This window comes from Arvicola amphibius, chromosome 6 (genome assembly GCF_903992535.2).
Source record: "Arvicola amphibius chromosome 6, mArvAmp1.2, whole genome shotgun sequence".
In the NCBI taxonomy this organism is placed as follows: Eukaryota; Metazoa; Chordata; class Mammalia; order Rodentia; family Cricetidae; genus Arvicola; species Arvicola amphibius.
Window position 1 is genome coordinate 16,868,440 of NC_052052.2, and position 26,002 is coordinate 16,894,441.

Genomic DNA, 26,002 nt, shown 5'->3' on the forward strand with positions numbered 1-26,002 from the left:
CTCACAAAGATCTGCCTGCTATTGCCTCCCTGAGTCCTGGGATTAAAGGCCTGTGCCACCACCGCCTGGCTCAGCTTCTGATTGCTAAGGCCAGTGCTTACCCCACATCCTGGAGTCCTCTGAGAACCTCAGCAAAATCTTTGCTCCACTTCTTTGGTGTATTGGATCCAGCTCTGTTATGTCCTTGTCCCTTCCCCTGTCCCATCCCATAGCCTATGCTAAGTTATGACCCACTGGCTGGCTTGCTGGTCCATGTCAAGTGGATCTCAGACTGTCCCTGGTCATTCCCATTACATCTTCTTCAGCTCCTTGGGCTCTTCCCCGTGTTTGAACACGCTGATGGTGACCTGGCCTGTTTCTGAGCCATACTTGTTCTTGACAAAGATTCCATAGCGCCCACTGTCTTCACTGGTGACCTTTTCAATGGTGATGGTAACCTCAGTACCCTTCACCTCCATGCGGTACCGGTCAAGGAAGGAGACAGGCTGGTCATTCTTTAGCCAAGAGATTTCAGGGGATGGGTCTCCTGAGATGACGCAGGTCAGGCACAGGGTCTGTTTTGATCGACAGGAAGAGAGTGATTTTACTTCCCTGTAACTTGAACTCAGCATTCACCTTTATGCAGCACACGAAGAGCTACCGGTACAGGCAGCTGCGATGAGCAAAGGTAATGTGTGCGTGCCCGCGTGTGTGCACAGATGTGTTTGCCTGCGCGTTTTAAAAGCAAGGTCTCAGTATCCTAGATGGGCCTGAACTTGCTAGGGAGCTGAGTTTGACCTCAAACTTCTTTCTTCCTGGCTCTACATCCTAAGTGCTGGGATACAGGCATGCCACGTTTATGTAATGCTAGGGGTGGAAGCCAGGGCTTTGTGCATGGAAGGCAAACACTACCAACTGAGCTACACCCCCAGCTCTTCCATGTGTTCTGTTGTAACCCATAAAGGGAGACATGTTCTATTTCAACCCCACTTTCTCCAAGCCTCAATCTCCTAGGTAGACTCTTAGACAATTCTCTAGCAGTAACCTACCCAGAATGACCAGCACTCTGCAGTTTTGCTTTTGGTAATATATATGTCATTGTGACATTACCACACAAGTAAGGTTATATTGGTTTTTGTTTTGTTTTGTTGTTTGGTTTTGTTTTTTGAGCCAGGGTTTCTCTGTTGCTTTGGAGCCTTTTCTGAAACTAGCTCTTGTAGACCAGGCTGGCCTCAAACTCACAGAGATCCGCCTGCTTCTGCCTCCCGAGTGCTGGGATTAAAGGCGTGTGCCACCACCCGAGTGATGATATTGCTTTTAAAATTTGTGTAAGAATGTTTGCCTGCATGTATGTATGTATATATGTATGTACAGCACATATGGGCAGTGCCCTCAGGAGTCAGAAGAGGGCATTTGATCCCCTCAAACTGGAATTACAGATGCTTGTGAGCCACCATGTGGGTGTTGGGAATTGAACTTGGAAGGGCAGCCAGTGCTCTTAGCTGCTGAGCCATCTCTCATCCCTGAAGACTGTATTGCTTTAACACAAAGGTTTGTGAATTGAGTTTGGAAGTTCTTGAGTAAGGTCTAAGGCAGAATACTACAACATAATAATGAAACTCGCTGGTTCAGGAACCGGGCTGCTGGGGTATGAACCTCAGCTCTATCCATCAGGCTGTGTGACCTTCACCAGTCCCTCATCCACGCTAGGTCTCAGTTTCCCTGGCTGTCAAGAGCAACCAGAATCAATACTCCTTCTTTAGTGGTTGCCTCGGAGGCAAACTCAGCAGAGACATGTACTAACATATACTAGTAGCCAGCAGAAAGCAAACACGAGACTTGAAAACACTATGGCTTTCAGGGGTTACCTAGCTGAACTCTTGTGGTAGCCAGAGTCACAGGCTCCAGCCAAGACTATGTAAAGATGGGGCAGAGGCAGGTGGAGCACAGGGAGCTGACATCAGGCTTCAATACACATATGCTCATAGAGCCACTTGACCAGCTGTGGTAGGTCCAACCTTTCCGGGCAGCCCGTCACCTTTGGCTCTCTAATCCATAGATAGCACTCCACTCTGTCGGGACCCAGGAGGGATGCTCAAGGGAATATAAGTGTGGGGATGTCTGGCTGTGGGTTGGGAAGAACGATACCTTATCTTCCATGATGGTGGCCACATCTGGCAGGCCCCTCACCACCTTGGCCCGATCTGGAATGAAAAGAAAAGAGCCGAGTAGTGAATCTGATAGCTTCTCTCCTGCCCAGCAGCTCCCCTCAGAGTGGAGGGCTAGTATCAGGTAGAGTTCCTTCCAGTTCCTTCCTCAACATCCCGTCCCGTGCTCCTTCTCCTCACAGGTAGGAGATATGCTATATGAGCAGCTTCTGCCATGGAGTTGAGGTCACTATGATTAGTGGTACCCAGGGGTGACAGTGACTTGCCTCTGTCCTCAAGAGAAAGAGGGTGAATGGGATTTCTCTGGACTGGAACTAACAGAATCTACCCAACAAACTTTGTCTCTGACCCATGGGGAAGGGTGTGTGTGGGGGGGGACCAAAAGGGAGTCAGGGAAAGCGGCAGCTTTTTGGACACCCTGACTCTGGTCCAAGGAGGGTCCTAGGGGCCACAGGAAGACAGTGTAGCTATAAATTACTAAATAGTCAAATGTATCCCTTAGACTGCACCAGAGGCCATGAGGAGACCTAGACAGTGTCCCGGAAGTACAAAAAGTTTGCCCCGTGTGGCTGCTGTCCACTGTGTAAGGGAGAAGGATCAGGAATCAGACAGGGTTGGACACCGCCAGGGGCAGGAATTTGCACCGGCTTTCCACAGCTGAGGGTGCGGACCCAGCAACCACATGTGGTCAAGTTTAAATTCCTTCTATGGGAGTCCTGGATGGGAGGGGACATTTGTGTCCAGCGTATAACTAGGTGGTGGCATGAGGGTCCCCACTTTCTTGAGCACATGGGAGGTTGGCTTTTGGATATGCTGTCTCCTCCAAGGTTGGCTGACACTGTGAGGTCACTTGGAACTTTGGATGGTCAGGGCTGCCATTATACATCCAATGCCTGTCCTACCTGTCACTTGGGAACAATGGAGAACAATGGCATCATGCAGGGAGGGGCACCAACATCTCTGTGTTCATGGTCCTGCAGTCTCCTTGATGCTCATAGCCCTCTAGGTCCCTTCCTCCTCAGGCTGGCAAGGCTGTGGGATTCTGCTGCCGCCACTGTCTGTCACTGAAATCCCTATTTCCCGTCATTGCGCTAGGGACACCTATGGGCTATACTCCTAACACTGGGCTGTTTGAAGCTGGCTGAGGGGGGGCACCTCATAAGTGAGGCAGATTTGAACATGGATTAGTGGGTTTTTTTTTTGGGGGGGTGTAGCTCAGAAGCTGTGTCACACCCCTGGACCTGGGGCTGCTCCTGGGTTAGACTCGCCATCACCTCACCCCTGCCCCAAGCCTCGTATTCAGGCTCCAGGCCACCCCCTTCCATGGCTGATTTGGAAGGGCCCAGGCTCGTTCCTCTCAGTTCCCTGCCTTTGGGCTCCCATCAAGGTTTGTGTGCACCCGCTCAGCACCAGACCCACACCGGGCCTGTCCAACCCGTGACGTCCTTATCTGTCTTTTGACAGCTAGCTCTCAGGGCTCCCCAGGAGCAGAGTGAAGGTCCAGAACTCCACAGAGCCTGCTGGGAGCTGGGACTTCTACAGTCAGACTCAGGAACACAAAGAAGGAGACCACTGGGGACTCACTTTTCTCAATGACAGCCAAGGCCCTGAAAGACAGAAATGGGAACAAGGTGTTGTGTCTCAGGTGTCTGCTCTCACCGCCTGAGACAGGAGGGTGGAGCTAGATAGGGCTCCTTTTGGGGGCCTGCAAACAGTCCCTCCACCCCTAATGGGACCCCTGATTCACAAGGAGAGTGTGGGGGACACTCACTTCAGTCTCTGGTGCTCTGCCAGGGCGTCGTCAAAAGCTGTGGGACGAAGAAGACAGGACAGGGCTGAGGGGACCGTCTTCAACGTCCCCTCCCCTTTCAGGATTCTCCCAGGGCAGTGCCAGGTTTGGAGGAGGAGAGAGCTTCCCCAAACATCTGGGACCCTCTCTTCTCTTTCTCTTTTTTAGACAAGTTCCCACCGCAGAGCCAAGGATCTGACTCTGAACTTGACTATCCTCCTGCCTCCATCTCCCCAGGGTCAAGACTGCAGGCATGTGTCTCCCTGCCTGACCTCATCATGGAATTTTCTTTAAAAATTTAAAAATTGTTATTATTGTACACGAATGTGAAGGCAGAGGAAAACTTCATGCAGTTGGTTCTCGCCTTCCATTCCTACCTGGGTTCTGGAATGTGAAATCAGAACTGAAGGTCTGGGTAACAAAGTGTTTTAATTCCTGAGCCATCTTGTCCCCCCTCCCTCCTCTGCTGTGAGACAAGGTTGTAGGTAGTCTGGGCTGGTCTCAAACTCACTATGTAGCTGAGGATGGCCTTGAACTCTGGATCCTTCTGCCTTAGTGTGGGGGCTTCAGATGTGTGCCACGGGGCCTGATCCCATGTGATTTTCTAGAAAGGTCCCTCAGTAGACAAACAGACAGGAGGATGGCTTACCTTGCCCAGACAGATCTGCTGAGAGCTGCCGGGTTTCCTTCCCGGCAGTTATCTCCAGGGTGTATTTGCCCTTGTCTGAGTCCTTGGGGTCCAGGATGTGGAGCCAGATCTCATCCAGGGTGGTGCCCGCCCGCACTCGGTCACCACTCTCCAGACGCTTATCCCTGCATTCGAAGGCAGAGGATGGCTAAGGCTGACCGTGGGCTGACTGTCCACAGCCCCTCTTTGGACTGTTGTTTTCAGGCGGAGGGCATGAGAAGTGTGACCACCCACCAGACGGTTGCTATAGATCCACCCACCCATTGTTCAGTGTTTCATCCATTCATTCAGCATCCAACCACTCCTTCCTTCCTTCCTTCCTTCCTTCCTTCCTTCCTTCCTTCCTTCCTTCTTTCCTTCATCAAATCCCACGATAGATCAATTTCATACCAAAGCTGGGTCTCTATATGTCATATGTAGGCTGGGACAATGAACAAACGGCTTTCTTGGGGCAGTGACTTCCCTGCCCTTGGGAGCCACTCCCCCGCCTCTTCATTCCCATCTTAACCCTCCTAGCATTTCTGCCCAGTCGCCCCTAACTTGGAAACCATCAAAGTTTCAACTCTTTCCCTTTTCCATTTAAATTTCCTCCCTGGGGCTGGAGAGATGGCTCAGTGGTTAAGAGCATTAACTGTTCTTCCAGAGGACCTGAGTTCAATTCCCAGCAACCACATGATGGCTCACAACCATCTGTAATGAGATCTGGCGCCCTCTTCTGGCCTGCAGGCATACATGGAGGCAGAATGTTGTATACATAATGAATAAATAAAATCTTTAAAAAAAATAAATTTCCTCCCTGAAGACCTAGCCCATGTTCCCAATGTTCCGTTGCCCAAGCCTACTGTCACAGGGCTCAGAAACTGGCTGAAAAGGGAGCCCCTATCACCCTAAAGCTTCCTGTGGCCCTCACCCTCTCTCATTGCAGATTTGCCCAAGTCAGTCCAGGCATCAATACAGAATGGGTGCAGTCACATCTGCTCCACAAGGCTGAGGCATACACATGACAAGACGCCCTCAGGAGATCCTACTCTCAAATTATATGGGGGAAACCTTCCCGAGTTCCTGTCCTGACCCTTCCACAGCTCTCTCTGCCTGTACCTGCCTCCTGAGACTGGCTACCCGGGTTCGCAGAGGCCCACAAGTACACCATCACTCCTTTCACTGGCTCGTCCTGATTCCTGCATCCTCTCCTCCCATGGTTTCCAGACACTGCTCTGGGACCATAATCCTTCTGTTGTCATGGAGACCTCAGATCCTGGTCCTGCCACCAGCATTCCCGTCTCCCCTGGGGGGAAACTCTTGTATTCCTCTCATCCCTGTGTGAGAGCATCCCCTCTGCTGATCCCTTGGGTCTGGGACCTGTGGGAAGACTAGGCAGTAGGAGTAGGGGACTCCTAACGGGGCGGGTGCCAGGACCTTTCAGCTTGTACAGACCCTGGGGCAAGGCCAACCTACTTGTGGAACCAAGCGGTCTTCATGTACGCCATATGGTAGTATTTGACCTTGCTGAAGAGCCGGATCCCCTCTTCAGTCCCCTGGATTTTCAGTGGGGTTGCCGAGAGAGCTGAGGATACAGAGGCCAAAGGTCAGTCTCCCCCATACCCCCCACCCCCAAACCTGTGAATGGTGTGTTTTGGGACCAGCTTGCTTTCTGCAGCTCTGGGCAGTAAGATAAAAAACACAGGACTGTGTGGGGGCAGGGGCTTTCGTCCCCTTCACCCAGGGCAGACACTAGACCCATCCCGCAGCTGAGGCTCTTGGGGGGCATCCTTGGAGGCTCTTTGGCATCGGGACAAGGCAAAGAGGAGGGGCATGCTCACTTACCACCAATCCTGCCCAGCTCAGTGAGGAGAGCATCCAGGCCTGAGGAAGACAGAGAATGTTCAGCTGGGTGGGTTCCTTTGGGGATGTCCAGGGGTGATGGTGGTGGCTTTGGAGAAGGATGAGGGAATTCAGAGCCTCTCTGAGGGTGGGGACTCTGGAGAACGACTTGGGGAAGGGAGAGGTTCCTTGGGAGGTGAGTGACAGATCAGGCATCATACTGCTGTCTGATAATTTTCTTGTCATATGTGTCAGCCGGCCTCAAGGACAGCCTCTGTGGGTGCAGGGTCTTCAAGCCTAAATTGACTGTGGCATGACACAGCCACACCCATATTGGGTGCCTGCCATTGGCTACTGTGTAACTTTGAACAACTCATTTAACCTCTCTGTGCCACAGTTTCCCCAAGTGACATGGAGACCCCATAAATCTTAGTCACTGGCTCCAGTGTGACTCTCCACAGCCCTCCCATCCCATCTCTGCCATCACTGGCTCCTACCTTCACCCGTGAGGTCCAGGATGGTGTCATCTTCCCCTCTGTCATCAGACACCACTGCTCTGTAGAGTCCCTGGTCTTCTTTGGAAAACTACAGAAGAGGATGACAGTGTGTGCAGGGGTTCCAGAAGGAGAGGTGACAGCAAGACAGGAGGTTCCTCGGTCCTAACCCCGCGTGGCTTCTGTTCTGGCGTTGGTGGGTGTAGGGAGCATATGCATGCGTGTCTGTGTGTGAAAACGTGTGGGGGAGTATGTGTACATGTTAGTGAGTATATGTGAATCTGTGAGGGTGTGTGTATGTGTGAGAGCTTGTATGGGAGAACGTGTGTGTGAGTCTCTGTGTGTGTGTGCACTTTTGCACGAGGTTTAGGTGGTGCTGGGGATCAGAAACAGGGTTTTGTGCTTACTAAGCACTCTCTTTACCAGCTAAGTTACATTCCCAGGCCCTGGTATTTATCTTCTAAAAAACATTCTCTTTAAAATTTTTATGTGTATCGCGTTTGCTTGTACGCCCGTGCACCATGTTAGTGTAAAGAGGGCACCGTGGAGGCCAGAAGAGGGCGCCAGATCCCCAGAGACTGCAGTCACATACAGCTGTGAGCTGTCCTGTGGGTGCTAAGAACTGGAATCTGGGTCTGCTGTAAGGGCAATGAGAGCTCAGAGCCGCTGAGCCAGCTCTCCAGCCCCTCGCATATATCTTGACTGGGTTCTGGGTTCCTGTGTGACCAGCTCTGCTCAGGCTCCACTCAGTGCAGCTGATGAGGGTGAACCCCGAGCTCCCTCTGCTCTTACCGCTTCAATGCAGAGAAGTCCGGCTCCCGTCTGCGGGTCGTACTGCCCACTGGGGGCCTCTTTTTTCTGGAAGAACCACTGAAAACGAGTCTCCTTCTTGGTGTTGGTCACCTGAGGACAGGGCGTGAGGGATCTCCATCAGTCTATCAGACTTTCCAGTTCAAAAATAAAAACCCAACTCAGATAACTTCTTTACAAACACAACTCCTCCCACCGAGACCCACACACAAGTCTGCTGGTCCCTTTCTCAGGCCTCATGTCCGCTGGCCTCTGGATCCTGACTTTTGCTAAAGTTACTTCCTGCCTCTTGGCCCCTTCTGCTCTGTTTTCCCAGTAAGTAGTTAGGCTTCTTAATGAGTCAAATGTCACCTCCTCCAGGTAGTCCTCCTGGAAGGACCCCGGAGAGTGCCTCTCCTGCCCTATAACTAATACTGTCCTGAATGTGTCTGGTCGTCCATAAGGCGTGCCTTATGTTGTAATTATGTAATTCTGCCTTGTGTTGAGGGCTCCCCGGGGCCTAAGGGAATGATGTATGCCTAGGACCTTGCTAAGCACTGGTGGTTTCTTCTCAGGAAGCGTGTGCTGGTGTGGGCGCCCCCTTGCATGTTATCAAAGGAGCTGCGAGATGCTTTGGGGTCAGGGTGACTTGTTGGGACCTGGCCCCTGGAACCTATGTGTGTCCAGCTATTTTCCTGCTTGTTCTCTCCTCTCTGAGGTGGGGTAGTAAAGTACAGATGACCGTGAGGTAGGAGAGATTAAATCATCCCCAAGCACACTGAGCAGTGTCTGGCGAGGGTTACAATGCACAGGAAGCCCCTGTCAACACGGAGCCCTCACTAGCTCCCAATCCCCTGGGCCCCGGAGCTGCTGGGAGATCTTGCTTAAGGCTGACTCAACACACACTAATCCTGCTGCTCCCCACTGTGTGTGTGTGTGTGTGTGTATGTGTGTCTGTCTGTCTGTATTTGTGTGTATGCTTGTGTGTGTATGTGTGTATGTGTGTATGTATGTATGTGTGCATATATATTTGTGTGTATGCATATGTGAATGTGTGTATATGTGTATGTAAATCTATGTGTATGAACGTGTCTATGTGTGTGTGTACGCCTGTATGTATGTGTATGTACATGTGTATAGATGTATGGGTATATGTGTCTATGTATGTGTGTGCAAATGTATACGTATGGGTACATGTGTGTGTATGTATTTATGTGTGTGTGTGTGTCCATGTACATGTGTGTGTGTGTGCCACTTCCTAGTTGTGGGATCAGCCAGGCACAGGAGATAAATTCCAGGATGGAGGAAGCAGGGAGAGCCACTGGGCTTGGGGATGAGTCACAGGTCATGCCTCACGGGGCTGATGGCAGAGCTGGAGGTGGGGTGGAGACTTGCCTTGCACGTCAGAAGCACTTGGCAGTCCTCAGTGACTTTCCACTTCAAAGGCTCCTGGAAATAGGGACCTGCAGGGGAAGAGAGGGCGTGCTCAGAGTCATGAGCTTTAGGCTGAGCCAGGGCGCCACCTGGTGGTCAGATCGGGGAAACCAGCCGGGCAGGAGACTGCTAAAGACCCTATTCTCCAAGACGAGGAAAAGGACGGGGTGAAGAAAGGGGTCTGGGGTCTCTTTAGATGAAAATAACTTTGAGGAGGCACTGGCTCTTGGGCTTGGAAAATGAAGTGTTTTTTTTTTTTTTTTTTTCTGTCACTAGGACAGGGCTTGACCAGATCAAGATCATGGTAAACTTCCCTGGCTGGGTTGGTATTTCCAGAGCGGATCAACCGCTCTTACCCTGCTTTCGCTTCCAGTCTCTTCTCGTTGCGTCTGCCTTCCTTAGCAGCTTGTCAAACTCTGTGAATACATGGGGAGGAAGCGGTGTGAGCAGAGAGAGAACAAAGGTCCCGGGAGTGGGCCCTGGGGCGGACGGGAGAGCAGGGATGCGCTCAGCAGACCCCAGAGCTGGGAGCCCAGATCCTCGGGAGGGTGAACAGGGAAGGATGGGGTCAGGCCAGTGGGGCAGGTGCTTCAGGGAGGGGCGGGGCCAGCTGACCGTCATCCACCAGGGCGAGCGTGATCTGGTTCTTGGCTTTTCCATCTTGGAGCTGGGCCGTGTACGACCCCTTGTCATCCTCTGACAGTTGCTGGATGATCACCTCCACCAGGCCCTTCTCTCGGACAAAATTGATCTTGCGGTTCTGAGGGAACAAAATCTGAGTCCTTTTTGGGCGTTTCCTGTCCTGGGAGCTCTGCCAGGGGCACACTTCAGGATGCGATCAAGATTGGGGTGCTATGTGCAGAACTGTCAATGTCCATGAACTGGGGAGGGGTTCCTGGTAGCCTTTTCCTGCTTGAGTAGACTGGGGTCCCCAGCACCCCATGCTTGAATTAATTATAATAATAAACTTCGGACCTTTACTGTGTCTCATTGTTGGTTATTTTCAACTTCTTTTACAATTTAAATGAAAAATAATTATATTTTAACTTGGTGTGGGGTGTGCATTGCATGTGTGCGTGCGTGTGTTGTAGGGGATGGGGAAAGCATGGGCCACAGCACACGTGTGGAGGTCAGAGAACAACTTGAAGAAGTCAGGTCTGGGGGCTGGAGAGATGGCTCAGCGGCTAAGAGCATTGCCTGCTCTTCCAAAGGTCCTGAGTTCAATTCCCAGCAACCACATGGTGGCTCACCACCATCTCTAATGGGGTCTGGTGCCCTCTTATGGCCTGCAGGCATACACACAGATAGAATACTACATACATAATAAATAAAAAATATTAAAAAAATATTCACTTAAAAAAAAAAAAGAAGTCAGGTCTGCTTTCTCCTTCTGCTCTGTGAACCCTGGGGATTGAACTGAGGCTGCCAGGCTTGGCAGAAAATGCCTTTACCTACTGGACTATCTCTCTCCCAAGCCCATTTTTTTTTCACTTAAAAGATTTATTTATTTCTATTTTATGTGTATGGGTGTTTTGCTTGTCTGTCTGTGCGCCATGCTCATGCAGTGCCATGGAGGCCAGAAGAGGGTATCAGATTCTTTAGAACTAGAGTTAAAGACAGTTGTGAGCTGTCATCTGGGTGCTGGGAACCAAACCTGGGCATCTTTTGCATGAGCAATCTCTCCAGCCCCCGGACCCAAGCTGGCCTCAGACTTGCCCTGTAGCTGAGGATGACCTTGAACTTCTGATCCTTCAGCCTGGACCTCCTCCACCCCAAAGGCTAGCCCTACCTACACCCGGTACTTCCCTTACAATGGAATACCCACACTCTAGAGATACCAGTCGCTTACCGCTTGCTGCGCACGGACAGCTTGAAAGTTTTATTCTCCGAATTTAGGTCCTCATGACTCCCTGGCTTTTTCTGCATGTGTGACTGACAGGAATGGCCTATTGTATTTTTCTGTAAGGACGACCGATTATCCAAACAGTGTACACCGAAGCCTCCACACCAGTGGTCCCCCACCTTCCTGAGGCTGCGACCCTTTAATACTGTTCCTCATGCTGCGGTGACCCCCGACCATAAAATTAGTTTGTTGTAGTTATGAAATATGAGAACTGTAATTTTGCTAGTGCTATGAACCATAATGTCAATATCCGTGTTTTCCGATGGTCTTAGGTGACCTCTGCAAAAGGCTTGTCCGAGCCCCAAAGGGTCGAGATCCACAGGCTGGAAACCACTTCTCTAGACCTTACAGTGCCTCCGATAGCATGTGGCAAGCCCAATGTATACTCTTTACACAACTTTCAAAACACTCCCTGGCCTATTCTTTTTTGATCCTAGAAAAACCTGCCATGCTGTGCAGACACAGAGAGGGAGGCAGAGAGGGGACACGGGCCACCCAGAGGGCTGGTTGTGCATTCTCTGCATCTGTCTGATGCATCCTCTGATCAAAACCATTACCCCCTTCTCTGGAAGATCTAGTCCCTCCTTCTCTTCTTCCTTCCCTCCCTCCTTCCCTCCCTCCCTCCTTCCTTTCTCCCTTGGTTCTAACTCAGGGTCTTGCCCACAAAAGGTGCATGCTCTCCCACTGACTTGCAAACCTGCTCTAGTCCATGTTTTCCAGATAGTGGCTTTGCCGTGTGGCGGTGAAACCCACATGTGACAGGACACTGTTATGAGACTCTATTTCAGGTAAAAACAATTGAAGTCCACACAGTCCATTCTAGCAAACCTATGTACCTTCCCTATGCATTAAAATGTAAACAATGTGATACTTGTGTATAAAAAGCATTTAAAATTAAACCCCATATATTTTGGCAAGTAGACTCTTGCACTACCACTGACCTGCAGCCACAGCCCTTGCCCTGATTTGTAACGGGACGGGGGCGAAGCATGGGACCAGAACAGGAAGATGGACAAGCACGAATAAAGCAGCTGAGAGAAGAGCAGCTCTCCCCTGGATGTCTGTTAAGCCTGCATGAAAGTGCTTTAGATTTCTATCTAACGCAGAGGTTTAGGCTTGGGAAACCGTCAGCCCCCAACATGGGCTTTCCGTCTTAGGGGTGCTGGGGAGGAGTTTGAAAGAGGCGGTGTGTGTGGAAAGTGCTTTGTGGAAATGTCCCCTGAACTGGTTAGTAACCAGTACCACTGTGCTCTCTCCCTGTCCCCGCCCACCATAGACTGAAAGCCAGGACTTATTATCTGCCCTCTTCTGGCTAGGACGGCCAAAGTGGCAGCTATTTCTGAAATGACAGATAGCCCCAGGCACCAGCTTACAGGTGAGGCCCTGCGGCAGGGGAACCTCCCCAGGGACTGGGGGCACCATTTACCGGTGAGCTGAAGATCTCTTTCTCATTGAAGATGAGGTGCAACTCCGCGGCCGGTGACAGCTTCTCCACCTCCAGCCAGAGCCGCACCTCGCCTTGCTCGAGGATGTCTACATTCCAGCCGGAGATCAGCTTGACGACTGGGAGACACAGGAAGGGTGTGGGTGGGAGCCTTCTCCTCTCTGCACTCCCTGGCCCCACCCTGTCCCACCCTTGGCAGGGAATATGGGAAACGCTTGGAGAGCCTGAAGGAACCAGACCTGGCTGGAGGCCTGGAGGCTCTCTGTAGACTAACGTGATATCAGGAAAGCATCTTCAAGGCACCTTAAACACTGGAGTCTGGGCCTCACCCCTGCCCGTTCTGACTTGGCTGGGATATGGCCTGGGGGTGAGATTTGGAAATGTTCCCAAGCTGGATCCAGCATGTGATCAAGTGTTTGACTGGGTTTAACGATTCCACCATCCAGAGACAGTGGAAGGAAGTGGAGGTTTAGATGATCTAATGTCCAGATGTCTCAAGAGCTGATAAGGATGTTGATGGTCGAGGTGATGCTGATGATGAAGGGTGGGGATGATGGTGATGATGATGGTTGTGGTGATAATAGTGATGTGATGATGGTGGTGGTGCTGATGATGGTAGTGGTGGTGGTGGTGATGGTGGTGATGATGGTGATGATGATGATGCTTATGTTGCTAAGAGACTGCCTTGTTTTCCTCTTTTGCACATCTCTGGCTCCCTGTGGGCTATCCTTGTCCCAGTCTATGGTTTCCCTACCTCTTGCTCCCAGGTTACCCCTGGTGCTCTGTCCGATTCAGTTCTGATCAGCACATGTTCGCAGACCTTTAGGAACCACAGGAAGCAGCACCTCAGTGTTTACCTGGGTTTCTGATCTCATGACTCAACTTCTTCAGCTTGTTCAACTCTGGGACAGTGAGGGACAAGGAAGAAAACAGATGCAACATTAGGACACAGGGCTCCATTACAGCCTTCCCTTGCTGAGCTGTTCCAAGAGAGCTAGTTCCACATTGCCATCAACTTGGGGTTACATGCTCCACCGAGGCTGGTGATGAGAACTGTGGGCTTTGGTCCTGGGGCACTGAGGGAGATACTGTAGCTACTCTTGGCGACCCCAAAGCTGAATATGCTTCCCACCTCCTCAGAAAAGCACCTCTTAGATGCCAGGCTCTGTAGGAATGACCACATTAGTACCCAGCTCTGGTCAGGCTGAGCCTCAAGGTCCACTTGGCTTCTATGGGCACTGATGCTTGGGTTCTGGATCAGTATTTGTTCCCCTGAGGAGGTGGCAGGGAGTGAGGCCATTACCTTCCTCTGTCAGTGTGTGGCTTGCCGAGGTGTCTTCATCGGCATCGGGGACCACCACTGAGTAGACACCTAAGTCTTGAAGGTCAGGTTCTTTCAAGATGACCTTGGACCTGGCAGAGAGAGGCAAGCTGATGCCCTGAGATGGGGTTTGAGGCTCATGCACTGAGTGGCAGGAGCTGGAGAATCTTGTCTCTCATGGCCTGTACCCTGCCCAGGCCCTGGCCAAGCTTGATGGCAGGGACAGCTGCCCTCTTGCGCCCCCTTGATATCTCCTGTGGACCAGCAAAAGCTCTAGAGTTGGGTGGGCAGTGTGGTACATGGTCTACAGCCAAGCATCCAGGGACTCTGTGAAGGCGTGAGGATTTTAGGCGGTGGCACTCAAGGCTCCCCACCAAAAGAGGATCCCCAAAGAAGGTCTCCTTTTGACTGCAGCTGGCACCATTACGTCCGACAGGGCAGCCCTGGCCAACCTGTGTGTCTGCCTTCCAGGTCTGCCACCCTTGGATGCTGCCCCCTCTCCACCCCTCCCCACTCACTTGTTAATTTCATCCTCCACCTCCACCCTCTGTGGGTCAGGTGGACCCTTGTAATCCTTTGACCACTGAAACTCAGAGAAGTCAGGGGCTTCGGGGGCTTCGAAAGCCAAGTAGATACGGCCCTCTTCGTCCACACCGACTTGGATCTCCCGTGCATCTGGGGGTGAGATCCAGGAAGAGACAGCAAAGGGGCAGTTTCAACATTGTAACTGCGGTTGTGTGGCTTCCCTGATTAGAGCATCAGACCTCTTGTGATCTCCAAGGTCTTTCATGACCCTCAAATGTCACCTCCTCAAAAAGTCCTTCTGGCTGACTTTTCCTCTTCCTCCTTCTTTTCCTTCTCTTCTCCCCTACCCCTTTTAATTCTTCTCTTTAACATAAAATTTTGGTATATTAGCCCAGACTGACTTTGAATTCACTATGGAGTCCAGGCTATCCACGATTCTACAATCTTAGGCTCTGTGGGACAATAGTCTTGTATCCTGTCACTTGTATTATTTTTAATAAAATGCTGATTGGCCAGTAGCCAGGCAAGAAGTATAGGCCGGGCAATGGTGACCAGGCAGGAAGTAGAGGCAGGGCAACGAGAATTCTGGGAAGGGAGAAGATTCAGTCTGCAGTCGTCACCCAGCCACAGAGGAAGCCAGACACAGAGCAAGCAAGATGTGACTGCCTCGCCAAAAAAGGGACCAAGTCACATGGTTAACACAGACAAGAATAATGGGTTAATGTAAGATGTAAGAAAGAATTAATAAGAAGCCTGAGCTACTAGGCCAACTAGTTTATGATTAATGTAGACTTCTGTGCATTTCTTTGGGACTGAACGACTGCAGGACCAGGCAGGACAGAAACCTCAGTCAACAGGAGTGCTAGGGTTATAGGTGTGTACCTATAACCCTACACCTATAACCCTGGCTCCTGTCTCTAAAAATCCTTTTTCTCTTTTCTTTCTTTTCATCTCTGCAGTGCTGTGACAAAATCCAGAGCTAGGTAAGCCCTCCACCACTGATCTGCATCCCTACCTTACTCCTGGCTATCCTAAAATTTCCTCGTGGACTAGTTTGACATCTGCTTTTACTGTCTGTCAACTCCCTGCTCCCATCTCCCCTGTTACAACAGCAGAGACCTGCTTCCTCCACATCTGTGTCCCCATGCATGCAAACCTAGACCTGCTTCCTCCACATCTGTGTCCCCATGCATGCAAACCTAGATCTGCTTCCTCACCCACATCTGCATCCTGGTGCATGCAAACCTAGATCTGCTTCCTCCACATCTGTGCCCCCATGCATGCAAACCTAGACCTGCTTCCTTCACATCTGTGCCCCCGTGCATGCAAACCTAGATCTGCTTCCTCCACATGTGTGCCCCCGTGCATGCAAACCTAGATCTGCTTCCTCCACATGTGTGCCCCCGTGCATGCAAACCTAGATCTACTTCCTCACCCACATCTGTGTCCTAGGTGCATGCAAATCCAGAACTGCTTCTCCCACTTCTGTTCCCCCATGCATGCAAACCTAGATCTGCTTCTCCCACTTCTGTGCCCCCATGCATGCAAACCTAGATCTGCTTCTCCCACATCTGTGCCCCCATGCACGCAAACCTAGATCTGCTTCCTCACCCATGTCTGTGTCCCTGGTGCATGCAGACCAAGATCTGCGTTTTTATCCACAGCTGTGCCCGGATACATGCAGACCTCACCAAATACTTGTGAGTTGAACACTTAACAAAATGCTTTATAGTTAGCCATATGGGTGAGTCTGACATCTGCTAGCTGTGGCCCTTGGTGGTTTAATTGTTTTGCATTGGAACAATTGAGTTCCTCTGTATGAGGACCTAGGAGCAACTCTTGACATGCATAACAGTAGGGACTACAGGCCCTGTGAGCTCGAGAGAGGCAAAGCTACATGGAGTGACTGAGATGGAGCTGGGTATCAGTTCAAGTTGTTGCATAACTTCATGTTTTTGGCATCGAAAGCATGGAAGACACCCTCACGGGCAGTGGAAAAGGGTGGTGAGGGGGGCAAATCAGAAGGGAAAATCGAGCTGCCAGTGGGTAGAATGGTGGGTGGGACAGAACCCAATGGGTCCAGGCCTCCAGCCTCATCCTCATGAATCTCCCATCTTCCCTCTGAGCATCTACCGTACCCAGACCCCAGTCCCTCAGAGTAGTCTGGTACTCCCTGGTCATCCTACCTGGCTTGTCTTCCAGGAGCACAGGGTCAGTGGGAACCGATGGTTGTCCTAGACCAGCTGAGTTCATGGCCTGGATCCGGAACATGTATTGCTTTCCTGACTGCAAGTCAGACACCTGGGGGTGGGAGAACATAACCTGAGGACAGGGAGGATGGACCTAACGAGATTCTGTCCAGAGCTGCTGGGACCCTGCCTGGGCTGGGGCAGGCCAAGAATATGCCCTTTTCCTGGGATCCAGGGCGGGGTTTGCTTTTGTTTAGAGATAGGGCCTCTCTATGCTGCCCAGGCTAGCCTGGGACTCCCATTTTCCTGTCTACTGAGGTTAAAGGCCACTGTCCTCTGTTGCAGAATATTATCTTAAGGTGTGTTACATTTGTTTATGTTCTGGAACATTTGCTTAGCGATGCAAAGGTGTGTTGCATTCTTCTATGTTGCATTGTTTAACTCTGTGAAGCTGTGATACTGTGCCTCTCTAAACCACCTGACTGGTCTAATAAAGAGCTGAATGACCAATAGGTAGGCAAGAGCAAGGATAGGCGGGGCTGGCAGGCAGAGAGGATAAAGAGAAGGAGAAATATGGAAGGGAAAAAAGAGCAAGAGAGAACAAGGAGAGAGGACACTAGGGGCCAGCCACCCACCTAGCCACCCGGTCACCCAGTAGGTTATGGAGTAAGAAATACAGAAGTAAGAACAGGACAAAGTCAAGAGGCAAAAGATAGATGGGGTAATTTAAGTTAAGAAAAGCTGGCAAGAAACAAACCAAGCTAAGGTTGGGCGTTTATAAGAAAGAATAAGTCTCCACGTGTGATTTATATGGGAGCTGGGTGGCAGGCCCCACAAAGAGCCAAAGAGAAAGACTCCAAAGAGTAAAAAGAATGAAAAGCAACATTTCAGTGTTCCAAGACAGGGCTAGAGTGAAAGAAAACCCACCACCAATCCTCATTCTTGGCCTTCAAGTCCTAATTTTTGTTTTGTTTTAAGACAGGGTCTCTTGCAGCTCAGGCCGATCTTTAACTTGCTTATGCAGCTGTGGCTGGCCTAGAACTCCGAGCCTCTTGTCTATATTTCCCAACTACTGGGATTACAGGCATGCCCCACCATGCCTGCTTGTCAGTTCCATTTTCTATTGGCCTCTCTGTCTGACTTTATCCTCTGAGCACTGATGCCTAGAACCTGACTGGACACAACTCACTGTCCTCCCATTTAGAAAGCCCTCTTCCCTCCTGCTCTGAGGCAGACCTGGGGTCACCTTCCATGCTCCTTTCTTAGCCCTAAACAAGTTATTTTTCTTTCTTCTCCTTAAAGGCACTGGGGATTGCACCCAGGCCCTCATGCATGCTATTCAAATACTCTACCACTGAATTACATTCCTTACATAAAAAAAATTAGCTAGGTGTGATGCAGAGGCATAGATCTCTAGGAGTTTGAGGCTATCCTGGTCTATATATAAGATCCAGGCCAGCTAGGCTACACAGAGAGACCCTGTCTCAAAATCAATAAATTAATTAATTTATGGAAATACTCTTATGTAGGTCAGACATATAGTCAAGGATGACCTTGAGCTTCTGACCCTTCTGCCTCTTCCTCTTGGGCGAGATTGCAAGCTACTATGCCTGGCTTACATGATGCTGGGGACCAAATGCAGGGCTTTGTACATCCTAGGCAGGCAGTCTGCTACCTGAGCCACATCCTCAGCTCTAATATTTTACTTTGAAACGGCCTCAATTAAGTTGCTCAGGTTGGCCTTGAACTTTGGAGCCCAGGCAAGTCTTGAACTTCTTACCCTCCTGTCTTTGCCTTCAGAGTAGCTGAGATTACAGACAGCACCACCAAGTGTGGCTCCTTAACACGTCTTGAAGGAGGCTGTCCTGTGCATGTCCCAGCTGTGCCTGGATGGAAACTCTGTTTCTGCTTCTTTGGATTAGCCTACAGTTTGCCCCCTGGACCTTTCTCCAGTCTGCCTTTACCTCTGCTGATCTGACTATGCTTAACTCTTCTAGTGGTCTTCAGGCCAGTTTCCAATTCTGATGTTTATGACCTAACCTTTCCTAAAGTTCCTAAGTCTCTGCCCTCTTATTTTTATGTAAGTGACCTTCACTCTGGTGCTCCCCTAGGGTCCCTGGCCTTGGCCCTTGCTGAGGTCTCAGCCTGAACACCTAGCCCCGCATCCTTCTTGGTCTAACTGATTCCAACCCACGCTTCCTTATTCAGCTGTGACCTATGCAAGGATGCCAGGGAGTGGCTCTGACTTCCCTCCCTGGAGCTCCCAGAAACCTCCTGTCAACAATGCCCATGGCATGTTTAGCTTAAAATGTCTGGGACCTGGTCCAGATCTGGCAGTAAGTAGGTGTCAAGAAGTGGTTAGAGAATTACTGAGTGGCAGCCAACTATCCAAGGCGGAAACTATCCCAAGTCACTGAAGCCATCTGCTCTGGCCTGGGCCAACAGACAGGAAAGGGCAAGGAGACCATCCACCATGCATTGGCTGACTCTACCAGGGGGAGACTGACCCAGAATCTGTCAGACTTCTACCTCTTCATTGGTTTCACCTAATATCAATGCTCCTGTGTCTAGAAGACCCAATATCATCTAAACATCCCAGCCACTGTTTGATAGTGACATTTGTTGCTATAAAGACTTTCCCTGTCTTTCTTTTGTTTGTGAGGATCTTGTTATCTTGGTATTTGTTATTATAACCAACTTCCGGCAAATGCAGTAGCCGGGAGGACAGAGAGGCAGAAACTCACCCTGAGATGGGTGCTGGAGGTGACGTCTGGGGTGACAGGCTTCCACTCCTCAGAGCCTTTCTCCTGGAAGCTGACTCGGTAGCCTGTGACTGGCCCGGCTCCTATATACAGTGGGGGTTCCCACTGCAGCATCACGGAAGTGGCCTTCACCTCAGACACCCTCACATCATATGGTGGGCCTGTGGGGAATGAAATGTGGCTGGAGATGTGGGGTTGTTCCGCCAGGTGGCAGCTACCCCACAGCCTTCAAGCCAGACAGGTGGGCAGCGAGTTGTGCAAGTCAGTGTGTAAGCTGCGGGCAGTGTGCAAGCTGGGTAGCTCGTCAGTCATCACCGAGTCTGGAAGTGCCTTCTTTAGGCCAGCCTTGATTACACAACACTTGACCTTAGACCTGAAGCTTGGCTAACTGTCTAAACTATGCTCAGTGTTGCCTCCTTCCAGAGCCTCCCTGACCTTCCCCACCCCCATCTGAAACAGCATGACCCCTCCTGGACTTCTGCCACTTTGATGGCAAGGATGCAGGGTAGACTGGTGAGGACCTCCAGAGCCAGCCTGCCAGGGTCCACCTTTCCCAGCTCTGCCCTTTAGAGTGATGGGGACTTGGAGTTATTTAACCTTGACGGGCCTGTCTCCTCAGCTCTAAAGCGAGGCAACACGGTTCTTATTAGATGGAGCCGTAGAAAGCAAAAGGGAGGCCATTCACAGAAAGCACCCACACAGCAAACATCCAGTTGACATTAGCTGCTTGTAATACCCAGGGCATCCCACATGCTAGCAAGTGTTCCGCCACTGAGCTATTCCCAGCCTCTGGGGAAGGGTTTATGTGGAATACAGAACTGAGACACACAGGGTGATTTGGCAGGGACTGTTTCTTCCTAGGAGAGCTAAGAGTCTCTCCTTGGTGAGACAGCCATGAAGGTTGCAGGAGCAGTGTTCAGGGTGGCTGACTGTTCGTGTTTGTCTAGGATTGGGTTTGGGGGTGCTGGATTGGAAGTTCTGGGTGAGCCTGGCTGTCCTAACAGTGTGGCCTTGGGGCTAATGGAAGGTCTGTGGCCAGAAAGAGGTCAGATGGTGTCGAGGTGGTGACAGTTTGGCTGGGACCAGGTGGTGGTCTGGTTAGGGATCCCCCCAGGCGGGCTTAAGGTAGTCTGTGTCAGGGTTTATATCAGTGATTCTCAACTTGTGGGTCATGACCCCTTTGGATGGGATATTGTCTGACCCTTTCACAGGGGTTACATATCAGATATCCTGCATATTAGCTACTTACATTATGATTCATAACAGTAGCAAAATTACAGTTAAGAAAAAGCAATGAAAATAATTTTATGGTTGGGGGTCACCACGTCGTGAGAAACTGTATTAAAGGGGCGCAGCATTAGGAAGGTTAAGAAGCTCTGTTTTACAGGATCAACTTGTGCAGAATGTGGGGTCTGGACCGACAGAGCAAGGCAGGATGCTCAGGGTGGGCAGTGGCATTTGTGTTGTTGGTTGGTGTGATCAGGAGGAGTGTGAACAAGTCTGGGTCTTGGCTCTCAGGCTCTCACCTGGCTCAGGCATCGTCCACTCTTTGCACTCAAATAGGCTGCTGGGGGCCGACAGTTCACCAACACCTGCCCAGTTCACTGCCCGGGCTCGGAACTCATAGAAATGGCCTTCGTGAAGGTTGGTGACCTGCAGGGGTGGAAAGTCAGACTGTGGAAGCTGAGGCTGGGGCAGAGAAGTGGGAGGCACCAGGACAGTGGGGCAGCTAGTGTAGGAGACCCGTGGGGACTTCCAATATGGCTGTTCTAGGGGCTACGGGGTGGCAGAGTCTGGGGAAGTCCGAGGCATTCCGTCTTGCTTCCTGCACCTTACACAGCAGTAGTGATGGAGGTTGCAGTCACGTTCCAGCCTCACCTTGCACACCCGGCTTGGGATGGGCTGATGGTTGACCGGGTGCCAGTCTGACTCCTCCGAATCATGCTGGTCCACGAAGTAGCCCAAGATCTTGCCACCTCCCCGCCGCTTAGGGGGTTTCCAGCCAATGACCATTTCATTCTTCCCGCAGGATAGGAGCGCAAAGTCATACGGGGCCGAGGGGGTAGCTGTGGGATGCAAGGACTGAGCGGAGGGCTCCTTGGGATGACTGCCCTGGGTAGTGGGGCCCCAGGTAGCTGGTCAGCCTCCCTGGTGGGTTCCCACCCTGATCTGGGAGTCCTCTCTGAAGCCAGCAGTGTCTGCTCCATTCAAGGGTGTCTTGGAGTCTGATCTCTGAACCAGGGAGCTTTCCCACTCTCTGGGATCAGCACTCACCATGGCCCCAGGCCACTACCACTTCCTCCGGGAAGAAAAGAGTGAGCAAAAAGCTCCAGATCCCCTGAGAGAGTTCTGGGATCAGGGATCAGACCTTCTGAGACATGGCCTTGGCTCCTGCCCGGGTCAGGCTTCCCTGAGGATTGCAGGCTGGGCTTGCCCTGGACTCACCTAGAGCCTGCTTGACCCTGATGGGTTGTGTCACAGCCGAACTCTCGCCAACCCCAGCCTCGCTGACCGACCTGATGCAAAATTCATACTCCTTTCCAGTCCTCAGCCCCGGAACCGAGAACCTGGGAGAGAGAAGTTTGGTCCTCAGGGTGTCCACACCGCCGACTCTATCTGAACTAATTTAGGGGATAAATGGTCACCAGCAAGAGACAAGTAGAAGGTTCTAGTCTAAAATATCGCCCCAGTTTCACAGTGATAAATGAAATGGCGCATGGAGGATGTTGTCCTTAGGGTTGTAAAGAATATCGGTTTTTCTAGACTCCATCATCCACATGGGAAGATGAGGGGCTTGGGAAAGTGTGTACCACACGTGCCTGAAGAAATGAGTTCGGTCTCTAGCACCACGGCAAAAGTGGTGTGTGGTGGGTGTGTGTGTGTGTAACTTCTGCTCAGGGTGTTTGCGCTGGGTAGAGACAGGATCCCTATAGATCACTCACCGACCAGCCTAGTCTATTAGTGAACTCCAGGCTCATTGAGAGACCCTGTCTCAAAAAATAAGATGAGGTGCTGGACAGGCGGCTCGATCGAACACCCTGAGTTTGATTTCCGGGATTCATATGGAAAGAGAGAACTAATCCCCACAGGCTGTCCTCTGACCTCCACGTGCACCCAGATTAATGAACAAACAAGATTAAAAATTTTTAAAAGGTGGGGCTGGGGAGTTGGTTTAGTGGGTAAAGAGAACCCTTGCAGGGCAAGCCTGAGAAAGCCACAAAAAGCCAGACATGGTAGTCTGTAATCCCAGCTCTAAACAGGGCGGGAGGCAGGTAGGAGGATGGCTGTGACTCTCAGGCCAGCTAGCCTAGCATACGCAGTGCTGAACGAGAGACCCTGGCTCAGTCGGGTTGGAAGGAGAGGGCTGACATTAATGGTTGTTCTCTGACCTTCAAATGTGCACTATGTCATGTGCACACCCACATTCACACCCACACCCACACACTTACATTTTATAAAGAGAAGGGGGGACTGAGGAAGACATCTAATGTCAACCTCTGGTCCCCACACTAACATGCATATATGCATATAAACATATATATGTACACATTCACCACATCAAATCTACAAAAGATGCAACGATGTCTGAACAGGGGCTGGGTCAAGGCCAAGGAAGCATACCTGTGGTCCAGGGCTGCTGGACGCCTGTTCAGGACGCTGGCCTCAGCTTTGGAGGAGCTGATTTACACTGTCTGATTTACACTGAGGCCATCTGTGATTCAGCCCCTGAGAACCCCGTTACAGACCCTCCAGACAACTAACATCGCAGGAAGAAAACCTGGCATGAAGGAACCTGCTTTCCTTATCCTGTTTCCTCTGGATGAAACTGGAACCGTGGGCCTTCTTTCCCTGACCCACATTTCCTGTGCTCTATGGGATGCCTGTCCGACAGAGGTTACCTCCACCCTCAGACTCCTGCCAACAGCACACTCAATGAATGGATGTGTCAAAACAGACCCTCTGGGGCCAGATCCCCCCTCCCCACCTTCACTTATTATAGGAGCTTTGGCTGGGTCCTTAACTCTCCGTGCCTCAGTTTCTCCGTTTTTAAAACAACAGTACAAACGACCATGTTAAAAGCAGGATTGAAACGAGCTAGGAGAACCCAGCACACGGAAGAGCTTAGGGCGGTGCCCAGCCTGGGACGTCCCGACCAGGAGCCGGTGAGACAGACTTACTTGGTGTCCAGGATGGGCTTGTTGTTCACTGTTTGCCACTCTGATGCCCCTGCTTCCCGGGAGTAGATGTAATAACCCAGGAGTTCCGTGCCGCCCTCCACAGGCTCCCAGGTAAGAGAGACAGAGGTCTGCGTGTCTCTGAAAGCTTGGACTTGAGCTGGAGGAGGGAGGGTCGCTAAAAACCAGAGAGGTGGAGAGAAGACGCTGAGTGATAGTTCTGATAGGTGAGGAGGGGCAGGGGGAGAAGCATGGGGGATTTGGGAAGATTTCCACAGCAGTCAAGACTGTGGGTAGACTCCAGACCTGCTACAGGGCTTTGGGGCCACCTAATCTGAGTGTGCCTGATGCTCATTCTCCTGTCCTACAGGCCAGCTTGCTCCTCACTCAAGCACCAGGGCCTTCTACATCAATCTCAGTCAGTTCCTTCCTCCCTCCCTGCAACCCCAGTCTGAATAGCCTGCCTTTTCCCTCCATGGAGCAGCGTCACCTTGGTACCTGGCTTGCCCTTCAGGGCAATGGGCTCGCTGGGTTCCGAGGGATCGCTCATGCCATACTGGTTCAAGGCTCGCACTCTGAAGACATACGATTTCCCCTTCTCCAAGTCCAGGAGGGCGAATCTCGGGGACTTGATGGGCGTCTCTGAGCTGATGGCCTCCCAGGTTCCACTCCCTAGGATGGACTGGAGGGCAAGAGGGATTGGGGATGGTCAGTGGCTGCTGGAGCCTTACTATGGACTGGACGCTGCCCTGAAGGCTCCTAGAGCAGCTTGTGTGCGGCTTGGATGACTCCTGAGCACCCGATCTCTCTGCCATCTGCTTCCTCAACCCCCTCTGATGTCTGCTGAGCCTCTCATGGGAGGCGTGGCCAGCACTGTGGGTTCCTGTGTGGTTCACATGGCACTAATGGCATTAATACCTGCAGTCACTTGGGTCCAAACCATTGGCACAATAGGCCCAGACCTGTGCTTTAGCCACAAAGCCAGTTGACTCCACCTTCAGAACACGTCCAGGGTCCAGTTCTAACTCCCCACCGCCCCCTTGATCCAGGCCAACCTCATCTGCTGCTTGAATTGCTTAACTAGTCTCACTGAGCCCTCTCATTCAAACTTAATATTTTTTCTCTTTTCTTCCCTTCCTTCTCCCTCTCTCTTTTCCTCTCTTCCTTCTTTCTTATTGCTACCCCCCCTCTTTAAAAAAAGATTTTATTATTTTGTGTGTGAGAGTACCCTGCGGCCAGCAGGGGGCATCCAACCCTTGGAGCTGGCGTTCCAGGTGTTTGAAGAGCTCTGGTTTTCTAATGGAGCGGTCTGGACTCTTAACTGTTGTGCCATCTTTCCAGCCCCTTTTGGATTTGTCTGTTTTCAAGACAGGGTTTCTCTGTGTGTGTAACAGTCCTGGCTGCCCTGGAACTCATGTTGTAAATCAGGCTGGCCTTGAACTCAAAGAGATCCTCCTAAAGGTTGGGATTAAAGGTGTGTGCCACCAAAGCCCGCTCCCGCCCTTTGGTTTTTGAGACAGGGTCTCATGTAGTCCAGGCTGGCCTAAAACTCATTCAGGGGTGGCCTTGAGCTCTTGAATCCTGCTGCTGCTAGCTTCTAAGTGCTGAGATTACAGGTATGTACCACCATGCCTCATTCTGGTCTTTTCTTCAGTGCCTATCAGTAGGATCCTTTATAGCAACAGGTCCCTGTCTGCACAGAATCTTTCCAAGCTCCTGTGTCCTTCTGACTTGTTACACTTTCCTGTGACTTGCTACCTATCTGGCTACCACTCACTTGCCTTTCTCTGCTACCTTATACCTAAGTCATCCTGTTGCTCTCCAGAGGCCCAGGTCCTGTTTCTGGGCCTTTGTACTTGCTGGAGCCTGTACCAGGAATGTTCTGGAATGTTCTTGGCTTCTTACTTCCTATAGACTCTTATGAAGAACTCACCTTCTGGGGAGGCCTCCAGTCACGCCTAGGACTTCAGAAGCCTCTCCTGCTTTCTGTTTCACGCTTTAGCAACTCCCACTAGACAATGGACCCTTGTCCTCAATGTTACAGCCTTGTCTTGTCTCTCAGACCTCCCCACCTCAGCATATCCCTGAGACCAGGATCAGCCCCAGCTCATGGGAGAATGGATGACTAAGCCAGTGAATTCCCAGGAAGTTCCTGCAAAGTGGACGTTAATTTTCACACCAGGGAGGGAAAGTAGGTGTTGAGGCCTTTTGATACCATGTCTGAAGTCATCCATCAAGCAAGATATGGACAGGACATGCAAATTCAGGTGTGGGTTAACCCGTGCGGCTCACTCTGCTGTGCCAGGGACTCAGGAGGCAATCACTGCTCCTGAGCTTCTGGGAACATGGTGGGTAGAGAATCACAGTGAGGATGCCTCCCTGGCTCTGCTTCTCCAAGGCCCACATGACCGTCAGGGCCTCGAACCCACCAAAGAATCCCCATAGGCATCAGTGGACCCACCATGCACGTCATGTGTGCCAGGCTCTGCTCTCTGTACATCCGGGAGACACACACCTCAGA

At 51.2% G+C, this 26,002-nt stretch overlaps 1 protein-coding gene across 1 annotated transcript in view; it reads right to left on the minus strand.

Annotated features, from left to right (window-relative positions):
- Positions 1–290: 290 nt before the first annotated feature.
- Positions 291–26,002, minus strand: part of Myom3 (myomesin 3) — a 44,484-nt gene continuing 18,772 nt past the window's right edge. Inside the window, exons 14-36 of the mRNA XM_038335127.1 lie at positions 23,980–24,163; positions 23,485–23,659; positions 21,752–21,873; positions 21,185–21,372; positions 20,833–20,959; positions 19,289–19,467; positions 16,542–16,656; positions 14,349–14,505; positions 13,813–13,922; positions 13,367–13,411; positions 12,492–12,628; positions 9,778–9,922; positions 9,519–9,578; positions 9,124–9,191; positions 7,732–7,842; positions 6,943–7,030; positions 6,449–6,487; positions 6,080–6,188; positions 4,586–4,749; positions 3,919–3,955; positions 3,732–3,754; positions 2,128–2,183; positions 291–554 (exon numbers count right to left, since the gene is read on the minus strand). Of these exons, the coding sequence (XP_038191055.1) occupies positions 291–554; positions 2,128–2,183; positions 3,732–3,754; positions 3,919–3,955; positions 4,586–4,749; positions 6,080–6,188; positions 6,449–6,487; positions 6,943–7,030; positions 7,732–7,842; positions 9,124–9,191; positions 9,519–9,578; positions 9,778–9,922; positions 12,492–12,628; positions 13,367–13,411; positions 13,813–13,922; positions 14,349–14,505; positions 16,542–16,656; positions 19,289–19,467; positions 20,833–20,959; positions 21,185–21,372; positions 21,752–21,873; positions 23,485–23,659; positions 23,980–24,163 (2,703 nt within the window). The remainder of the gene's footprint in view (positions 555–2,127; positions 2,184–3,731; positions 3,755–3,918; positions 3,956–4,585; positions 4,750–6,079; positions 6,189–6,448; positions 6,488–6,942; positions 7,031–7,731; positions 7,843–9,123; positions 9,192–9,518; positions 9,579–9,777; positions 9,923–12,491; positions 12,629–13,366; positions 13,412–13,812; positions 13,923–14,348; positions 14,506–16,541; positions 16,657–19,288; positions 19,468–20,832; positions 20,960–21,184; positions 21,373–21,751; positions 21,874–23,484; positions 23,660–23,979; positions 24,164–26,002) is intronic.